We start from the raw sequence: 21383 nt of genomic DNA, 5'->3' as shown, positions 1-21383 counted from the left end.
GATTTGGAAAATTTGCAGGCTTAAAATTTAATGCACATAAATCGGAAGCCCTAGCTGTTGAAGATAATATGCTGTAAACTGACAGAGTCATTTCTCCTTACTGGGTCAGACGAAGGGTCCATCAAGCTCAGCATCCTCTTTCCAACAGTGGCTAATCCAGGCTATAAGTACCTGGCAAGTACCCAAAAACTAAGTCTATCCCATGCTACTGATGCTTAAATATTAAGGGATCTGGATCCCTATTGATGAATCTTTATTATATCAGTTAAACACACATACCTTATTAACTGAATTTCAAACCCAACTTCAAGCTTGGATGGATTTACCTTTAACACTATTTGGGAGGTACACTCTATATATATAACATTTACTTTGTATACTACATTTAAATTGTATATTGTTTAACCGTTTCTATCCTCTCCTCTCTTCTTCCTTCTCCAAGTTCGGCCACCCTTGTTAAATGTAACTGTACCTTCTGTCACCACAGTTCTAGTTCTATGTATTTATTGCACCCCCGTTCTATGTAAACCAGCAAGATATGTTTTCATGATTGTCGGTATATAAAAACTCTAAATAAATAAATAAAAAATAAAATATAAAATTATTCTTTTTCCTAAATTGTTATATTGTTTACAAATAATGCCTTGCTGGATACCAAATAAGGATTTGGCTTTTTTAAAATCACTATTGGTTAACTTTTTTATGGTGTGGTAAAGGTGCTAGAATGTGAAGCTTTTGAGAGAAAAGCAATTTGGAGGTTTAAATCTCCCAGATATTAGATTTTATAATATTGCTAGTCAAATCAGATTTTTGTGAGAATGAGTCACATCTTCTTATGCATTTTGTACAAAGAATTAACAGCAGATAAGGTAATTCCCTTTTCGTCACTGGGTCTGCTTCATATGCCAGAAGGAGCATTAACAGCTAATATTAAAGTTTGTTCTTTATTTAAGTCAGTTCATACAGCTTGGTGGGCATTATGTAAATGATGGGGGTACTTCCTCTGAAATTTCAGGCTTGCTCTTCCTGGTGGGTAATCCTGATTTTTCTCCTGTTTAAAAAATACCTTTTCTCATCCATTCCTGAAATATTGTATCATAGATATTATAGCCTTGTATTGTTTTGGAAGGGAATATATTTTTTCTTTTGATCAATTGTGTAAACAATATGATCTTCCATGGTCTCATTTTTATTCCTATTTGCAGATATGGCATTACGTACAATCTTTACAAAAAGGTTGTGGAGATTTATTTCATGTGGAATCTCTGACGCAAATTATTTGTTCTATAGGGAGGAAAAAGAAAAGGCTAGCTTACTGGTACAAGTAAAATACGATTAACACCAATCATGAAATACTTCAGGATGTGGCCCACTAATGGCCGGTTAATATTGGGATAGAAATCTCTTCAGAAGCAGTGATTCAGTGCTTTTTGCATTGTGCAAAGATCTCATTAGATGCCAAGTATCAATACTTATTTTTTAAGCTATTACAACACAGTTATATTGATAATGTCAAAGTCTATATATATATATATCCAGTCTCTCTATATGCATCCAATTTGTCAAACATTGAATCCAAAGAGAAACTATATATATATATATATATATATATATATATATATATATATATATATATATATAGTTTTGTACATGGTACAATCATCTGATAATACTATACTATATGGGGTAGATTTACAAAGGGGTACGCATGTAGGATACGCGCATACCCCCCCGAAAACCTACCCCAAATCCCCCCCGCGCGCCGAGCCTATTTTGCATAGGCTCGGCGGCTCGCGCAAGACCCGGGGCGCGCGTAAGTCCCGGGGCTTGCATGGAGAGGCGTGGCGGGGGGCGTGGCGGTCGTGACGCGGTGCCGCGGGCGTGGTTTCGACCCGGGGGCATTCCAGGGCGTGGCCACACCCCCCGGAACAGCCCCTGGGTCGGGTGATGGTGCGCCAGCAGCCCGCTGGCGCGCGCAGATTTCCATCTGCCTCCGGCAGGCGTAAATCCGGCGATAAAGGTGGGGGGGTTTAGATAGGGCGGGGGGGGTGGTTTAGGTAGGGGAATGGAGGCAGGCTGTGCGGCTCGGCGCGCGCAGGCTGCCCAATTGGCAGCCTTGCGCGCGCCGATCCCAGATTTTAATGGATACGCGAGTATCTATTGAAATCCCGCGTACTCTTGTTCGCCTGGTGCGCGAACAAAAGTACACGTTCGCGCTAAATTATAAAATCTACCCCACTATATATATAGTATTATCAGATGATTGTACTATATATATATATATATATATATATATATATATATATATATATATATATATATTATAGATTAGTATAGTATTATCAGATGATTGTACCTTGTACAAAACTGAGAACGGAACTCTTCCTCACGAATTATTTTTGTATAACAAATTATTTCCTTTTTGGGAAGAGGTCTTTTTAATGATTAATAAGGTCACAGGAGGGAGTGAGACCATCATATAATATAATGTTATTAAGGTCATCTTTATTTCTGATTTCTGTTTCCCAGGACAATTGGAACTTTATTTATGTAGCATTGATAATGGGCTTTCATTGTATTTTGCAATGCTGGATTAAACCAGAATCGCCTCCCGCTTCTCTATGAATTCAATGTTTGACAAATTGGATGCATATAGAGAGACTGGATATTATTTTTTATGCAAAGGCGAGTTTCTCAGGAGCATAAAAGAGCCAGATGGCATTTCATAATTTACTGCTTGCTAATATGAAAGACCATTTACAATTACTGGGTTTTTCTACTAACTGGACTTAATACTATAGAATTAGTGGGAATGTATGTGTGTGGTATGTATGGATGTCTTGTCTATGTGTTTCAAATGCTTTGGGGTAGATTTTAAAAGAAGCGCGATCAGCCTACTTTTGCTTGCGCATCAGACTCAAGCAAAAGTACGCTGGATTTTAGTAGATACGCGCGGAGCCGCGCGTATCCACTAAAATCCTGGATCGGCGCGCGCAAGGCTATCGATTTTGTATAGCCTGCGCGCGCCGAGCCGCGCTGCCTCCCCCCGTTCCCTCCAAGGCCGCTCCGAAATCGGAGCGGCCTCGGAGGGAACTTTCCTTTGCCCTCCCCTCACCTTACCCTCCCTTCCCCTACCTAACCCACCCACCCGGCCCTGTCTACACCCCCCCCCTTACCTTTGTCGGGGGATTTACGCCTCCCGGAGGGAGACGTAAATCCCCGCGCGCCAGCGGGCCTGCTGCGCGCCGGGCCGCGACCTGGGGGCGGGTACGGAGGGCGCGGCCACGCCCCCGGACCGCCCCGGGCCGTAGCCACGCCCCCGTACCCGCCCCCCAAAACGCTGCCGACACGCCCCCGAAACGCCGCGACGACCGGGCCCGCCCCCCGACACGCCCCCGACACGCCCCCCTCCGAAAACCCCGGGACGTACGCGAGTCCCGGGGTCTGCGCGCGCCGGTAGGCCTATGTAAAATAGGCTTACCGGCGCGCAGGGCCCTGCTCGCGTAAATCTGGGCGGATTTACGCGAGCAGGGCTCTTAAAATCCGCCCCTTTGTGTTCTTAATTTGTTTCAAAATTCATTTAAGGCAAATCAACTTCTGGAGTTGAAGTTTTTTGTATTTTTAGGTATATATTCTTTTGCTTACTGTATTCTTTTTCAATTGTATTGGATTATCATAACTGTTTCTCTTGGCTTGAAAATGAAAATTAAAAAAAAACAAAACATAGAAAGTTTGGTCAAGTTTGTGTCTGGTGGTACCAGCAAAATTGTAATTTGAAGCTAGATGCTTAATAGGAAGAATAGCAACTTCTTCTCCTCTGTGTAGTTCCCAAAGGCAATAAAACTGCAGGAGCCTTCACATGGCTGGACCTCCATCTTGTGTTGCTTGTCCCTATAAAAGTTTGTGTCAGTCCACATTCCTTTTTTAGGGTGACTGGCTTATCCCTACAGTTCTACCTCTTTGAAATTGGGCATGGATATACAAAACTCCATTTACAGAAGAGAATGTTTCAGAGGAGCTAGGCAAATTGAAAGTGGACAAGACCAAGAGGCCGGATGAGATACACCCTAGGATACTCAGATGTGCTGGCGGGTTTGCTGAAGGACCTGTTCAATAGATCCCTGGAAACAGGAGTGGTACTGTGGGATTGGAGAAGAGTGGTGGTGGTCCCGCTTCACAAGAGTGGTAGCAGAGAGGAGGATGAAGTAAGTTTTGTGGGCCAGCCAGCTGCCGGTGCTCGTTTCCCCGGAACAGTGCCTAAGTGCTGTCCCAGTCGACCTCCACCTAGACCCCTCCCCGGCCCACCTCTTTCACAGAGTCTGGCACTTCTGCACGTACCGGGAGATATGTGCATGGCCGGGCCATTTTCAAACTGCGTTCGCCACATGCTCGGCCCGGCCTTATGCATATCTCATGGTTTTTGCGTGTGCTGGGTTCTTAAAATTTACCCTTTAGCCACCAGTCAAAATTTTGTAGGAACCAGGAATATTTTTTCCTTGTTTCGTATTTTTTTGTCATTTTGCTTATTTTATTTTTTTGCTCTTTATTTTTTGTGTCTTCATTTTTGTGATGATGCAGGGGAGGAAGAGTGAAAGGAAAGTGATGGGGTTGAGGAAAGAGAAGAAAGAAGAGAGAGAATGATGATGCCAGGGAAATGGGGGACAGGAAAAGTGATGGTGTGCCATGATGAAGTGAGCCCAATGCCAGGTGTGCCATGACACAAAAAAGTTTGGGAACCACTGGTCTAAAACTACTTTATTTGTATAATACAATATAAAAAGATGGAAATATTTGCCAATTAGCTTCAGAATTTTTAAAGTTTTGCCACAGGATCTACCCCTGAGCTGCTTTGTTGTCCAACCTCAGGCAGTGCCACTTAGGTACTGTTGGTGCACCAAAATCTGTCACTGGTCTCTTCCCCATCCAGTGCCAGGCACTGGATTTTAGATATGGGATTTTTCCTACCCTGATGGACCTATACCCCTGCTGGTCACTTAGACAATTTATGAGCCAGCTAAATTGAAGTTCCTCTTTAAATTCCTATTTGATGTACTGAGAAATATTTTCAGACTTTTGTTTTGCTAATATCACTTATAAGGAGGAAAGGTACTTTGCATTCTGTATACTTACCCATTTGGCCAAGGCTTCTTTAATAGTTGTTGCTTTTGCCTAAACAAATAAATAAAACAAGGAAATATGGGAACATTTTACGATACTTATCTTTTTACGTTATCTTTTTTGGTACAGAATTTTGCATGATTATGACATTTATGTGAATTTCTGTATATTAAATGCATCAAACAAAGATTTTTTTCCTACAGAAAATAAGGCAAGAAATGGAGTTGGCTGGTGACCACAGGCACAAACCAATACTATGGCAGTTTGGAAAATGGCAAGACAGTTTTAAAAATGTTTGATATCACAACATGCTCTGACCTCCCTAAGATTTCAACTGAACTGGCTTGGCTTGTCTCCCTATAGAAAATAAAAACAAAAGACTAAGTATTGGGGGTATCAGGGCCACATCAAAAGTGTGAGCCAAGGTCAGTGGGTATTCTATCTGGGGCACAAATATAAATGAAACTGGATAAATGGTACAAATGTTATTGGGGTGAAGGGGAATAGACACACATTAAAAAGGGACAAGAGGGACAGCACAATCTTATAAGGCCAGTTTCTCTATAGGAAATGATACTAAAATAAGATATGTTGTCTCTTTTTTTTCTGTTGGCATACTTTTCTAGCCCCGAGTGCAAACACCTTTATGAAATAAAGTTCGGTTATGCCTAGGAATCTCTGCACAGATCTATTCTCCCTTCTCAAACAAAGCTGACCAGTTCTACATTGAATTATACCTCAAGCAAAGAGGAATAACCCATTTCCACTGTGCTTGACTTCTCTATCAGTTATAATAGTCAGAATTAATCTGGATTACCTCACCATCAGGCCAATACAGTAAAGTCCGCGGGAGAGCGGACGAATGCCCGCTCTCCTAGCGCGCGCACCGGCCACTTGCCGGTGCGCGTGATTCAGTATTTAAATTAGGCCCGGCGGTAAAAACGGGCAAAAGGAGGCGCTAGGGACACTAGCGCGTCCCTAGCGCCTCCTTTTTGACAGGAGTGGCGGCTGTCAGCGGGTTTGACAGCCGACGCTCAATTTTACCGGCGTCGGTTCTCGAGCCCGCTGATAGCCACGGGCTCAGAAACCAGACGCCGACAAAATTGAGCATCCGGTTTTTGGCCCGACAGCCGTGGGCCGAATTCAAAATTTTTTTTTTTAAACTTTTTTTTTACTCTTCTGGACCTCCAACTTAATATCGCCATGATATTAAGTCGGAGGGTGCACAGAAAAGCAGTTTTTACTGCTTTTCTGTGCACTTTCCTGGTGTTGGAAGAAATTAGCGCCTACCTTTGGGTAGGCGCTAATTTCTGAAAGTAAAATGTGCGGCTTGGCTGCACATTTTACTTTCTGAATCGCGCGCAAATACCTAATAGGGCCATCAACATGCATTTGCATGTTGAGGGTGCTATTAGGTTTGGCGGGTTGGACACGCCTTTTCCGCCCCTTACTGAATAAGGGGGGTAAGGGAAAACGCGCGTCCAACGACAGGCTAACAGTGCGCTCCATCGGAACGCACTGTACTGTATCGGCCTGCACGTCTCTATCAAGCTGGGAAACTGGAGGAAATTCCCAAGTGAATGCTAGGCTTGGATCGTCAGCAACAAAGATCAAAGCCACACTGGCAATTTTAAAAGGTAACTAGAATTAAAGGATTGGTTTGTATAACTTCTGTTTTTTTTTTCATCCATCTCATAATCTAGGGGGCAATTTTCAGTAGTCTACCTAGGCACAAAGTTTGTGGGTACTTTTGTACCTGTATACCTGGTAGGCAATTTAAAATTAAAAGTATGCATGTAGTTTTTCTTTTGAAAATTCACTTATGCGGGTACCTGGTAAAAAACGTACCCACAGACTTTGCACCTCCTTTTTCTGTGGCTGAAGGAAGTGGAAGGATGGAAGCACGTGTTAAAAAGTAAAAATTCCAGCCCACACACACACTTTCATTCCCCCACAGAAGTGCCCTTTTTAATGCAGCTAAAAGTACATGCTTTGTGAACCCCATGCTTACGTTTTAGCTGTTCTAGGGAAGGCAATTTTCAGCCAGGCCAATTTTCCCAGGTATATCAGACTAGCCATATTGGATACAGGATGCTGGACTCAATAGACCATTGGCCTAACCTATCATATATATTTTAAATAAATAAGTAAATGGCTTTGAAAATTATCCTCCTTGTGGCCTCTCTTGTCATTCACTGGGACTCTCTTACTCTTGCTCCTCCTCTGTGTCTTATATTCCAGTTACTGATCAAGTACTTCTGAAGTCAGATCAGACAAATACCATTGGGGAGTTGAATTAGAGATGCAGCAGATCTCCAGAGTACATAAAGCAAATGTTTAAAGCAAGCAAGAAAATTAATTATTTTATGTCTGGATGAGCAAAGTGCAAGACATCTTTGTAAAAAAAACAAAACAAAAAACATAAACCCAAAAACAAACCCACTTCCAAAGTAGAAGGAGCCCTAGTACATGGGGCCCTGGCTGAGGATTGCACTACAATAAATGGGCTAGGAAAACAATATAAAAAAATAGGGGGAAAATCCCTAGGAAGTTGCAAAGCCTTTTGGTGCTTCAAATTAGCCCTAGTTCTGACTGAGCTAGAAACCCAAATGAACAGGAGGGAACTGCCAGATAAAAAACCCTAAGCACAACCAAAACATACACAAGAAACCTATTCTTTAAAGAAATAAAATGAAAGGTCCACACTGAATATTAACAATAAGAATATAAGAACACTAGCAAAAAGTGCCTGATGTTGCTTGGATGGTTTGGTCCATAACGGATATAAATTTTAATATTGAACAAAAGAATATTTGTTGTATTTTATTAAATAATTAACAGAAAGCATATAGAAACTTAGAGAAACTCTCTATAAACTACATTAACAGTATATTAGACATCTCCCGTGGCAGCTTTAAAGGCCTACAGGATGGCCACTGCGGATCCCATCCTGCAGTGGCTAAAGAGAGGGCTGCCGTGGATCTGATCCCGCAATGGAAAAAGGAGAGGGTCTGATGGTGGCTGAAGAAGAGGCCCAGTGTGTGTGTGTGTGTGTGTGTGTGTTTGTTTGTGTGAGAATAGGAGCTAGTGTGCATGTGTGTGTGTGTGAATGGGAGCTAATGTGTGTGTGTGTGTGAATGGGAGCTAATGCGTGTGTGCGTGTGTGTGAGAATGGTAGCTAATGTGCGTGTGTGTGTGTGAGAATGGGAGCTAGTGTGTGTGTCTGGTGGCTGAAGAAGAGGCCCAGTGTGTGTGTGCGTGTTTGTGTGAGAATAGGAGCTAGTGTGCATGTGTGTGTGTGTGTGAATGGGAGCTAGTGTGTGTGTGTGTGGGTATGTGAGAATGGGAGCTAGTGTGTGTATGTGTGTGTGAGAATGGGAGCTAATGTGTGTGTGTGTGTGTGTGTGTGTGTGAGTGTGTGAGAATGGGAGCTAATGTGTGTGTGTGAGTGTGTGAGAATGGGAGCTAGTGTGTGTGTGTGTGTGTGTGTGTGAATGGGAGCTAGTGTATGTGTGTGTGTGTGTGTGAATGGGAGCTAGTGTGTGTGAAAATGGGAGCTACTGTGTGTGTGTGTGTGTGTGAACGGGAGCAGTGTGTGTGTGTGAACGGGAGCTACTGTGTGTGTGTGTGTTTGTGTGTGAGAATGGGAGCTAGTGTGTGTGTGTGAGAGTGAATGGGAGCTAATGTGTGTGTGTGTGTGTGTGTGTGTGTGTGTGAGTGAACGGGAGCTAGTGTGTGTGTGTGTGTGTGTGTGAAAGGGAGCTAGTGTGTGTGTGTTTTTGTGTGTGAGAATGGGAGCTAGTGTGTGTGTGAGTGTGAATGGGAGCTAATGTGTGTGTGTGTGTGTGTGAGTGAATGGAGCTAGTATGTGTGTGTGTGTGTGTGCGTGAATGGGAGCTAGTGTGTGAATGGGAGCGTGTGTGTGTGAGTGTGAGAGTGAGTGAATGGGAGCTAGTGTGTTTGTGTGTGTGAATGGGAGCTAGTTTGTGTGTGTGTGTGTGAATGGGAGCCGTGTGTGTGTGTGTGTGAATGGGAGCCGTGTGTGTGAACGGGAGCTGTGTCTGTGTGTGTGTGTGTGTGTGTGTGAAAATGGGAGCTACTGTGTGTGTGTGAGTGAATGGGAGCTAGTGTGTGTGTGTGTGTGTGTGTGTGTGTAAGGGAGCTAGTGTGAGTGAGAGAGAGAGAGAATGGGAGCCAGTGTGCGTGTGTGTGAGAATGGGACCCAGTGTGTGTGTGTGTGAGAGAGAGAGAACGGGAGCTACTGTGTGTGTGTGAGTGAACGGGAGCTAGTGTGTGTGTGTGTGTGTGTGAGTGAACGGGAGCTAGTGTGTGTGTGTGTTTGTATGTGTGAGTGTGTGTATGAAAGGGAGCTACTGTGTGTGTGTGAGTGAAAGGGAGCTAGTGTGTGTGTGAGAGAGAATGGGAGCTAGTGTGTGTGTGAGAGAGAATGGGAGTTTTTTGACGATTTAAAAAAAATCGTCAGATATTTTTTAAATCGTCAAAAATCGTTAGAGTGCGCGAAACAATAGAAATTCCCCCGATTTATCGTGAAAAATCGTTAATGGGGTTAGTGTCCACTAACGGGAGTTATTTGGGGAGAGGGCGGGAAAACCGGCACACCAAAACTCCTCCTAAACCCACCCTGACCCTTTAAAACTAATCCCTTACCTTCCCCCACCCTCCCAAACCCCCGCAAAACCTTTTAGAAATACCTGGTGATCTACTGGGAGTCCTGGGAGCGATCTCCTACTCTCGGGCCGTCGGCTGCCATTAATAAAAATGGCACCGATGGCCCGATAAAAATCCCCACCCCGACCCTTTACAAATGACCCCTTTGCTTCCCCCACCCCCCAAAACCTTTTACATGTACCTGGTGGTCTAGCGGGGGGTCCGGGATCCATCCCCTGCACTCATACCCTCGGTGCTGGACTGGTTTCAAAATGGCGCCGATCGCCTTTGCCCTCACTATGTCACAGGGACCGACGGTCAGCCCCTGTGACATAGTGAGGGCAAAAGCAATTGGCACCATTTTGCTTACTGGCAGCCGACGGCCCGAGTGAAGGAGATCGCTCCCGGACCCCCACTGGACCCCCAGGGACTTTTGGCAAGTCTTGGGGGACCCTCCTGACCCCCACAAGACTTGCCAAAAGTCCAGCGGGGGTCCGGGAGCGACCTTCTGCACTCCGGCTGTCTGATGCCAGTACTCAAAATGGCGTCGATCGCCTTTGCCCTCACTATGTCACAGGGGTCGGTCCCTGTGACATAGTAGGTCAGAGGCTATCGGCGCCATTTGATACCGGCGTGGAGGGTATGAGTGCAGGGGATGGCTCCCGGACCCCCCCCCCACCCCCGCTAGACCACCAGGTACATGTAAAAGGTTTTGAGGAGGTTCGGGAGGGTGGGGGAAGCTAAGGGGTCAATTTTAAAGGGTTGGGTGGGTTTTTTTTAATCTGCTCGGACCTCTCAAAAAAAAAAAAAAATTAGCGATGTGAATTGGAATCAGAACAGATTCCGATTCACATCTCTACCGATCAGATTTTGTTCTCCCTCCAGCTGAACCCTATCGTTAAAACGATCAGGCACACGATTCACATCCCTAGTATATAGGTAAGATAAGATGTTCTATACTAGATCAAACCAACAGTCCATTGAGCCCAGCATCCTGTCTCTGCCAATGACCATTCCAGGTCACCTAGAAGGACCCAACAAATCTCAATATGAAAGCCTGTTTCATCTTGCTCTCCACAAGAACTAAGAGGTAGAGAAATTTTAAATGTCTGCAAAACAATTGGTACAAACCTACTTTAGTACCTGATAGGAGGAAGAAAAAAAAAAAAGGAGGCAAAGTAGTGTCTAATGGACCATCATAATAAACACTACCGGTCAATAGACTTTCATTGTTTTTCTCACCAATCATCAGTCCATAAGTCCTTTTTTTAATATGATTTTTTGCATATAAAATAAGCTATTAGTGTTACTCAAATTGAACTTATTTTAATGGCTTTCATGTTCCTATCATCACCTCAATAGATCGAAATGGGATTACAAATTAGAAGTCATAATCTGACATGGGCCATGTTTCAAAGAATCTTTCTGCATCAGAGAAGCTGTTCATAAAGCTTCATTTTGCAAGTTTCAACTCTCCTTCCATGAAGGTATAGTGAGCAGTCTTTTTGTCAGCGATTTGAGTGTTTGGTGCCATGTCAAGGCCATAGACAAAACTAAAGCAGCCTTCCAATATCTCAGGGGGTAAACTTCCAAGTTAAGTAAAACTAAGATAAAGAAAAAAGTGTCTTTGCTGGCCCTCAGATTTGTAAACTTCTGCGAGATGATGCATTTAACCATGCATTGCATGGCAAGGAAAAAACGGCAAGAAAACCATTGCAGTGAATGGTAACATTTTCTCTGAAACAAGGCAGACAACTATAAGGAGCTGGTGTAAAACCTCCTCAATGCAAACAAAAGTCTTGGCTATAACATGTCACTAAAATACAATTTTTGCACTCTCATCTAGATTTTTTTCCACTAAACTGAGGAGCAGTGAACGATGAGCATGGCAAGCAATTTCACCAGGAAGTTGCAGCAATGGAAAAACAGCATCAGGGCAAATGGAACCCATCACTGCTTGCAGACTATTTCTGGACAGTGACAAGAGCTGCTCCATTTAAAGAATACAATAGACCAGCCAAGAAGATCTGAGTAGCCACTGAATAAGGACTAAACAAATACATAAATTAAAAGCCACAAACTATATATATATATATACATATACACACATACATACATATATATATACACACACACACACACACATATATATATATATATATATATATATATATATATATATATAAAATAGTTTGTGGCTTTTAATTTCCTAGTAAATGTTATTTTTACAGCTCTTTTGCTAATTTAAGTTTTAAAGTGTTACATAAACATGTACAATTCTGCTGGATGTTCCTTCACTACCACAAGCCAAGCTGTCCTCCACAAGAAATAGAGCCATCTCCATCATCGGCCCTAAATTATGGAACTCATTACCTCATTACGCAAAACAAATTCAAATCTTTTAAAAAAGAACTTAAAGCTTGGCTACTCACACAGTTTTGCAATGGCTGCACACCCAATGACAGCAGAGGATAAATCTTGGATCACATCCACTTTATGCCAGCAATCTCCCTCCTACTCACAGAAACCTTTCTCGTTTTGTTCGGTATCATCCGTTTCCCTACTAGATTTATATACTGCCATATATCTAATTTATAAATATATTGATTGACTGATATTAAGTTATTGTTCTGATTCAGTTTCTGTTATACTGTTATGGATTTAAATGTAACTGGTTTGTTATAATGTAAACCGGAGTGAAGGCAACGTCTGCTATACCTCGGTATATAAAAGAATGCTAAATAAATAAATAAATAAACAAACAAACAAACAAACAGGACAGGTGAAATATTATCTAACCATAAATACATGAAAAGACCTAAGTTTACAATTTATTATTAAAACTCTATCTATGTACTATGTATGCAATAGACAGACATGAAATATAAAAACTTAAATATCATGGAAACAGTAGCCAATCAACTGGTTTGTCATATTTGAATTCAGCATATCAACATCAATAATAAATGGCACATTTTATCACTGAAGCAGATGACTTCTAAAAATCTGTATACCAGTGGAATAGTTTCTACCATTTTTCCCAGCATTGACATAAAGCTCACCAGTCTATAGATTCATGGATCACCCTTGAAGCCCTTCAAGACTGGTGTTATATTGGCCACCTTTAAATCTTCAGGTACAACAAATGAAAGATTACAAATTACTAGTAATAGGTCTGAAATTTCCTTTTATAGTTCTCAGAACCCTGGGCTATATACCATCTGGTTCTCTTTGTCAATTTGCCCTAATATATATCTTCAGAGTGCACAGTGATTTGTTTTAGTTCCTCTGAATGATCACCATTAAATACTGTTTCCAGCATGGTTATCTCACCAGCATTCTCTTCAGTAAACACTAAAGCAAGTAGTAATTTAGTCTTTCTGCTATGGTATGCCTTTCCTAAATGCCCCTCTTGCCCCTTGATAATCTAATGATCCAACCAATTCCCTCACAGGCTTCCTGCTTCAAAAGTATTTAAAACAGAATTCCCTTTATAAGATTTTGCTTCTACAGCCAAATTTTCTTTTTGCCTGCTTTACCAATGCTTTGCATATGCTTTTTCCTAGTTTCTTCATTTGGATCCTCCTTCCATTTTTTGAAGAATATTCTTTTGCCTATAATAGCCACTTTCACCTTTTAACCATGTCGGCAGTCATTTGGTCTTTCTGCCACATCTTTTAACTTGCTCCATATCGCACATAATTTTATAAATCTGTATCATATCCCCTATATCATCTCTTCTCTAAGCTATCCTAACCTGTTTAGCATAAATAAACCAGCCCATCCATGTAATCATTTTTGTTGCTCTTCTGTGCACTTTTTTCAGGTTTGCTAAACTTTTTGAGGTGCATAGACAGAATTGCACATGGTACTCAAAGTGTGGCTGCACTATGGAATGATACAGAGGCATTGTTATATTTCCAGTTTTGTACTTTATTCTTTTCCGAATAATTCCTAATATTCTTTTTGCTTTTTTGGATGCTGCCACACACTGAGCTGAAGATTTCAACATGTCTATGGCTATAATTCAAAAGTATTACAAATGTGTTAGGGAGGAAACATTTTAGCAGTATCCCCTTCAGCAACTGTAAAGACCTTTTAGGCAGGATTTAGTATTGCTACAGTACAGAAAAGGATACCGTAGTATGGAGACACTACAGAGACATCTCTAAAACTGAAAACAGCTTTAGAAAAAAAACAAAAACTTGTATACATTATATCAGAGATGTATCAAACAAATACTGGAGCAGAACTGAAGAAAACAAAGAAATTGTGATCACTTAGGATATTCCTACTTCCACCAATAAAAAGATCAATACTAGAAAACCAGATATTGTGGTGAAGGAGAAAAAACAATAGCATTGTTGAAAGAGGTGTCACTACCCAGTGACTATTCTATGGATCATATGAAGAAAGCTAAGATCCTAAGTACCAACAGATGCAATCAGGGTCCAAGAAAATGCAACAGAAAGATACTGAAATAATCCCAATTATATTAGGTGCCACTGGATTGATTAGGAAGAATTTCTAAGTGCATCTTAATATGTTGCCTAAAAAAATTACATCCTATGAACTCCAGGAGGAAGCTCTCTTTGGCACAATGCAAGTACAAAAAAGGGCATTAGCAGTAAATTTGAGAGACAGATTAGTCCCAATATATCCTGGTTTAGGAAGGAAAAATTGGTTCTTACCTACTAATTTTCTTTCCTGGAGTCCTAAAAGAACAGGCCAGATGGATGGATTTTCTTCCCTACCAGAAGATGGAGACAGAGAATAAAAGTTTCACTATACACTTTGTACTTAAGCTACTGTGCCACCTGCAGTCTCTCAGTAAATCCATAACAAAACAAGAATAACCTCTTCCTTCTATGAGCAGGGGAACTATAAGAATTGGTAACGCCTGAAACCTTCTCTCAGAGGGATGAACACCAGAGATAAAGCCTATGCTGAGAAAAGCAAGTTTGTTTACCGTAAACAGTGTTTTCCATAGATAGCAGGATGAATTAGACATGCTGTCTGGGAGCGCCCCCTGGTGGCCTGGTGCGGGAATTTCTCATAGAACATTCAAAACTTCACTCCTGCATGGTACCTTCCCATGCGACTGACTCTCTCTCCTCAGTTGATTAGATAGCAAAGAAACAGGAGTGTATAGGAAGGTAGACACAGAGCAGGCAGAAGGATTGAGACTGTCCAGGGAGGTGGGTGGGGACGCATGGCTAATTCATCCTATCTAAGGAAAGCACAGTTTACGGTTGGCAAACTTGTTTTGCCCTCAGATAAGTAGGCTGAATTATCCATGCTGTCTGAGAAATCCTAGCTAGGGAGACTAAGCACAGATATTCAGTCAGAAACTGTTTATACGTTTGGATATATCTAGGATTATTTGTGGAGCATATCCCTGCCAAGTGTGGACAGTCTTAAGAATTAGTGGCATGATGAAATATCTCCTGCCCCACGAATGCATCCAACTTGGTATGGTGCTGGAGGCAGTAATGAGAGGTGAAGGTATGTAGCGAAGACCACGTTGCTGCTCTTACAAATGCCCTAAATAGGCACCTGTCTAAGCTGGGTGATCGAAGAAGACATAGCTGTCAACTGATGGGCTTTGATCCTTGAAATCAAATGCTCGGATCTGGTAGAATAGCAGAAGTGGATGCATTGAGTTAGCCAGTTTGCTAGTGTCCGTTTAGTCACTGGGAATCCAGGGGCATTCGGGTTGAAGGAAAGAAAAAGCTGGGCTTTTCTTTTTAGTTTTAGAGTGTTAGTTCTTTGCTTATACTAGGCCAACACTCTTTTACAATCCAAAGTGTGCAATAGAACTTCCCGACTGTTTGAATATGGTTTAGGGAAGAAAAGTTGACAACGTTATGCTTTGATTCAAATGAAAAACTGAAACTACCTTTGGAAGGAAGGATGGATGAGTTTTTGCAAGATGACCTTGTCATGGTAGAATTATAGGTAAGGAGAATAGTGAACTAGCGCTTGAAGCTTACTGACTCGTCGGGCTGAGGTTATAGGAATAATACTTTCCATGTGAGAAATTTCAATGAAGATGTTTGCATTGGCTCAAAAGGTGGGCGCATCAACGCTTTCAAGACCACATTTAGGTCCGAAGGTACAGCTGGCCATGTTGTCGGAGCCTCATTGCAGCCCTCATGAAATGAGATACGAGGAGGTGAGTAGATATGGAGGCTGCCTGCAAAGAAGCATGGTATGCCGCTATGGTGCTGAAGTGCACTCTTATGGAGGAAATTGCTAGCTCATAAATATACAGTAAATGTAGGTATTTAAGTAACTGTTCCTGTGAAGAATTAAAGGAGTCAAGCACAACAGACATACACCAGTGGCGATACCTATGCCATTTAGCTGCATAATTTTTTCTCATGGACGGTTTTCTTGAAGAGATAAGAATGTCCTGAATTTCCATCGGAATAGGAAGATGGCTTAGTACTTCCCTTTCAATCTCCATGCTGTCAAGTGAAGAGAGTCTTGCAGTGTGTTCCCCTCTCCTGCATTAGAAGGTCCTCTCCTGCATTAGAAGGTCCTATCTATTTGTAAGAAGGATCGGTCGTTGTATGGAGTGATGCATGAGGTAGGCATACCAGGGCTGTCTGGGCCATGCTGGCGCTTTTAGGATGAGTTCGGACTTGTCCGTGATGCATTTCTGTATCACTCAAGTTATTAATGGGATTGAAGGGAATGCATACAATAGGTTCCCTGCCCACATGAGCAGAAAAGTGTCCTGAGTCAGTCTTTGTTTGCTTGGATACAGAGAACAAAACTCCCGTAGCTTTGTGTTGTACTTGGTGGCAAAGAGATCTATGCAGGACGTTCCCCAATTTTGGAATAGGGAGGCACCATGTCCCAATGCAGCTCCCATTCTTGGTGGTGAAAGATTCTGCTGGGGCAGTCGGCGTCCGTAATTCTTATTCCTGGCAGGTAGGTTGCCTGCAGTTGTATCGAGTGAGTCAGCACCCATTCCAGTGTCAATACTAATTCCTTGCATAGTATCTTGGAACCAGACCCGCCTTCCTTGTTTATGTAGAACATGGCCACCTGATTGTCCTTGTATACCATCACCATTTTGTGTTGAAGAATGTGCAAGAAGGCACGGCTAGCATATTGTATGGCATGTAGTTTTCTCGCTGGAGGACTAAAGGCCTTGTGTTTTGAAGAACAAGATATGCGCGTGCGAGCGCGCGTGCCCCATCCCTTCATGGAGGCATCTGTAGTTAGCATTATCTGATGAGTAGAGATTTGTAAAGGTGCACCAACCATAAGACATCAGGACTCATCCATCAATCCACATCAGATATCACTGGCTGAGTCAAGGTTAGCGATCTAACTGGGACTTCAGACCCCACTGCATATGGCACATGTGAAGTCGTGTGCAAGGGACTACATACATTGCCGCTGCCATGTGACCCAATACAGTGGGAACGTGCCAAGCTGTGGGATATGAAAGGAGCTTTAGTGTTGAGGCCAGATTTTGAAAAGTGTGAATCCTGTCCTCCAGAAGAAAAGCTTTGCAAAGGCACGTGTTTATAATCGCACCTATAAACTGTAGGGTTGAGATGCAACTTTTCGTAATTTATGATGAAGTCTAGGCTTTCCAAGCACTGTTGGAAACAGGATGCTGGGCTTGATGTTCTTAAGTTCGTATCACCTTTGCTTTTTTTTAATGTATATTTGGCATCTTTAGGAAAGTGGATTTGCTCTTTTGGGTTTGTTTTGTATGTCTATGCTGATGATATTCAGATTTTGGTAACCTTGGACCGTGATAAGGTGTCTAATTTGTAGTGGTTTAGTGAATGTATGGGTGTGATGACTGAATGGTTGAAAAGTGGTCTTGTTTTAAATTCTAAGAAAACTGAGGTGCAGTAGATAGGAGTAGGTTTAAAGAAGTGCTGTCTTAATACTGAGGATGTGAAGGTGACAGCAGGAAATGTTGAAAAATCATTAGATATTAAGTTAGATGACCTCTGGAATTTAGAGAACCACATGCAGTATGTGGGATGGATCAAATGGCTTATGTCTGCCTGAGGATGGTACATCAATTGTGGCCATTTTGGAACTTCTGGGCCTTGAAAATCAGTGGCATATGCCCTTGTGATGGCTGTAGTAGATTACTGTAATGCCATTTTATTGAAGTTTGTTATGGGCTGTTATTTGGCAACTACAAGTAATCCACAATATGGCTGTCAGGGTTATTGAGGGGAGATAGAGGAAAGTATCAGTAGCCTCCCTATTATTGAAATTACACTGGCTTCCAATCAAACTACGATGTAAATTCAAGATTTTAGTTTTGGCTTTTAAGATATTCAGAGGGACTTGTCCACACCCCGTGAGAAATTGGCTGAATTGGAATCATTCCAATAGGTCTTTGGAGGACTCAATATCAGTTACAGCTTCCTTCGGTTAAAGCTTACCATCATATTAGGCCTCAAACAGGGCTTTTTCCATGGTTATTGTTAAATTGTGGAAAGAATTACTTTAGGAGGTTAGGGAAGAAAAGATTCAATGCAATTTCAGAAGAAATTAAAGACATGGTTCTAGCTTTTGAGGCATGTGGATGTCAGCTGGATAGGTAAAGACATATTTACTGACCCTGTGGTATTTGGAGATTGGAGAGGCTGAAATAGACTTCTCTATTTTGCATTTTAGTTGTTTTATGTTTATTATATTTATGTTATTGTTTTATTTTGTGGTTTTATACATTGCTTTGGGTGATTTTTAATTAAATCTTTAAAACGATTCATACATTTTATTAAATAAATAACTAGAAAATAGAGCTCCTGTGATTACACTGTAAAACCAGCTTGTGGTCTCTTGAAGGCTGGCAACTCTATCGACTGACTGAGATGAAAAGCGGAAACTACCTTTGGCAAAAAAGATGGAACTGTGCAAATAGAAACTCCTTCCTCCAAAAAGCAAAGGAAAGGATGCCTACCCAAGAGCGCTTGAAATTCAGAAGTGTACCTTGCTGAGCAAATCATCATGAAAAACAGTGTCTTCAGAGTAAGATCCTTAACAACAGCCATTTACAAAGGCTCAAAGGGAGGCTTTCACATAGCTTTTAAGACCAAATGGAGATTCCACGGAGGAACCAACTGCTTCACTACTTTCAGCAACAATACCACATCTGGATGCAAGGCTACAGATGAACCATGCACTATCCCCCTAAAAGAAGCCAATGCAGCTACTTGCATCTTAAGGGAGCTCAAAGCTAGATCCTTCTGCAAGCTCTTCTGTAAAAAAGCCAGGATGACTAGAATCAAGGCCTGAAATAGAACAATACCCAACTCCTGAAAAGACTCAAACTCTTGCCAGAAGCAAACATACGCTAATGAAGTTGATTTCCTTTGGACTTGCAACAAAGTTAAAATAATCTTCTCTGAATAATTCTTAACTCATCCTTTTCTGTTCAAGTGCCAGGCCGTGAGATCGAAGTGATCCACCTGTTCTAAGCAAATTGGTCCCTGCCAGAATCATAAAGGACTTTCCAACATAATAATTACTAGATCTGCAAACCATGGATTTCTGGGTCACTCTGGAGCCACCAGAATCAGTGGACCCCGATACCTCTCTATTCATCTGAGGACCATTCCTATTAAGGACAATAAAGTAAATTCATACAGAAGAAATCCTGGCGGCCACAGCTGAAACAGGGTACAGGATCCTACAACCCCAGCTCCTGTCTGTGACTGAAGAAGTGGGTCACCTTGGCATTTCACAATAACACCATCAAGTCCATTTGCGGACAGTCCTACCTGGACTCAATGAGCAAAGGCCTCCTCTGCCAACTCCCATTCCTCGGGATCCGTGCGCCTATTCAAAAAAATCCATCTGCACATTCTCCACCCCACCTGAGTAACATTTCCACTTCCATAGTAACCACCAAGCTGTCTGTTTATGTACACCTCTGCTGTTGCATTGTTCGATAGTACTCTCACCACACTGTTCCTGATCAGAGGCTGAAAACACAACAAAGCTTTTCTTACTGCCCAAGTCTCCAAACAATTGAAGGACCAGGAGGCCTCTGCTATTGTTCACTGGCCCTGTGCTGATTGACCCTAACAGATAGCCCCCAGCCACTAAGACTGTCACCCAATGAGGAATTTCCAACAGATTGACCTGTGACAATCTGGCTTCCCCTAAAAGGGCAATATTGAAGTTCTGCGACTGAGGACTCCAATGCAAAAGCAGAGTCCTCTGCAATGGCCTCATATGAGCTGACACCCAAGGAACCAGATCCAGTGTAGAGGACATGGAACCCAGAACCTGAAAATAATCCTAAACACTGGGTATTCTCAACCTCAAATGTTGAACCTGTCCCTGCATCCAAATCGTTGCCAGTAGCGCGCCCAATAGCACCACCTTTCACGGCGACGCTATTGGGTGCGAAAGCCGGCAGCGATAATACCACAGTGGTGCGATGGCTGCTGGCTTTCGCAGGCCGGCCGGCCAGCCGGCCAGCCCCCCCCCCGTTTTCAATGGATTCACCATTCTGCGATAGAATGGTGAATCCAGGCCTATATTTGATAAAGGATGTACTAGAAATTTGCAAAGTCATCACTTAGGCTACAATTGTAGAAACAGAGTTCAACTGGAAAATAGCCAGAGGTCAAGAAAACTGCGTTTCCTCTCCTTTCCAGTGACAAGATTGTCACCATTGGAACTTTAAAAAAAATATATCTGCAAGATACTTTCTTTTCCTGATAAGATTCCTGCGTTTTCTAAGATTTATTTGCCAAAGGAATCCCTCCTTTTTCAGAAGGAGTTAGATGCCTTACAATTTCAGAGTCTCGGTCTTTCTACATTTCTGGAAGCTTCTCTTGATGATATACCTGTTCAGAACAGGATAAGGATCTTTTTTTTTTTTTTAATATTTTGTTTCAAAAATATTTTCTTTTCGTGGGCAAATACAAATATTCCCAGATGTTTTCTGAGCCACTCAGGGTCAATGGAAACAGTTTTTTTTATTAGCCAACGTGTTTTGGACATTGGAGTTACATTCTTTTTTAAATTTCCATGCAAAAGCCCGATTTCTTATCAAAATAATACATTTGTATTCTCAGACCTATTTCACCTAGAATCTTTTCTTATTGATAAAACTGCTGGGAGCTGAATGTATGTCCCTTAGCAATCAGGGTTAGCTGTATAATAGTTATGCACCCTCTTTTTTTCATTATTTATTATAGTTTTTCTATCTTCTCCCTCCTCTTTTTTCTTGTTTAATTTAATAACGTGAGCTAGTTCATATCAAATTAGTTTTTTTTCTTTGTATCTTTTATAGTATGTATTGGAAATTGGTTATGAATCTATGGATACATATTTTTTACTGTAAAATAAGGAAATTCAATAAAAGAATAAAGAAAACAAACATACATCTAACACATCCTCTTTAGATGAATCTCCATCTTATGAGCTTGAGAATTCTTAAGAGCTCCACTAGCCTCAAAAGGAATAGTGTTTTTTCTAATAACAGCCGAAACCAGGGCATCCACCCTGGTAGCTTCAAAAGCTCCAAGGCATTCTCAGGTATAGGGTACAACTTGGCCACAGCTCTGCCAACTTTCAAACTGGTTTCTGAAGCA

At 41.9% G+C, this 21383-nt stretch overlaps 1 protein-coding gene across 4 annotated transcripts in view; it reads right to left on the bottom strand.

Moving 5' to 3' along the window:
• DNAL1 (dynein axonemal light chain 1) overlaps positions 1 to 21383 on the bottom strand; it is a 106905-nt gene that overhangs the window by 74321 nt on the left and 11201 nt on the right. For 2 of the 4 annotated variants that reach the window (XM_029598665.1, XM_029598669.1), the window contains exon 2: positions 5131 to 5169. In XM_029598665.1, the coding sequence (XP_029454525.1) occupies positions 5131 to 5169 (39 nt within the window). Of the gene's footprint in view, positions 1 to 5130; positions 5170 to 13004; positions 13008 to 14477; positions 14537 to 21383 lie in introns of all 4 variants that reach the window. The other 2 variants (XM_029598667.1, XM_029598666.1) reach the window with 2 other exon arrangements.

The sequence above is a fragment of the Rhinatrema bivittatum genome, chromosome 4, assembly GCF_901001135.1.
Source record: "Rhinatrema bivittatum chromosome 4, aRhiBiv1.1, whole genome shotgun sequence".
Taxonomy (NCBI): domain Eukaryota; kingdom Metazoa; phylum Chordata; class Amphibia; order Gymnophiona; family Rhinatrematidae; genus Rhinatrema; species Rhinatrema bivittatum.
This window is presented reverse-complemented; position numbering and strand designations above follow the sequence as displayed.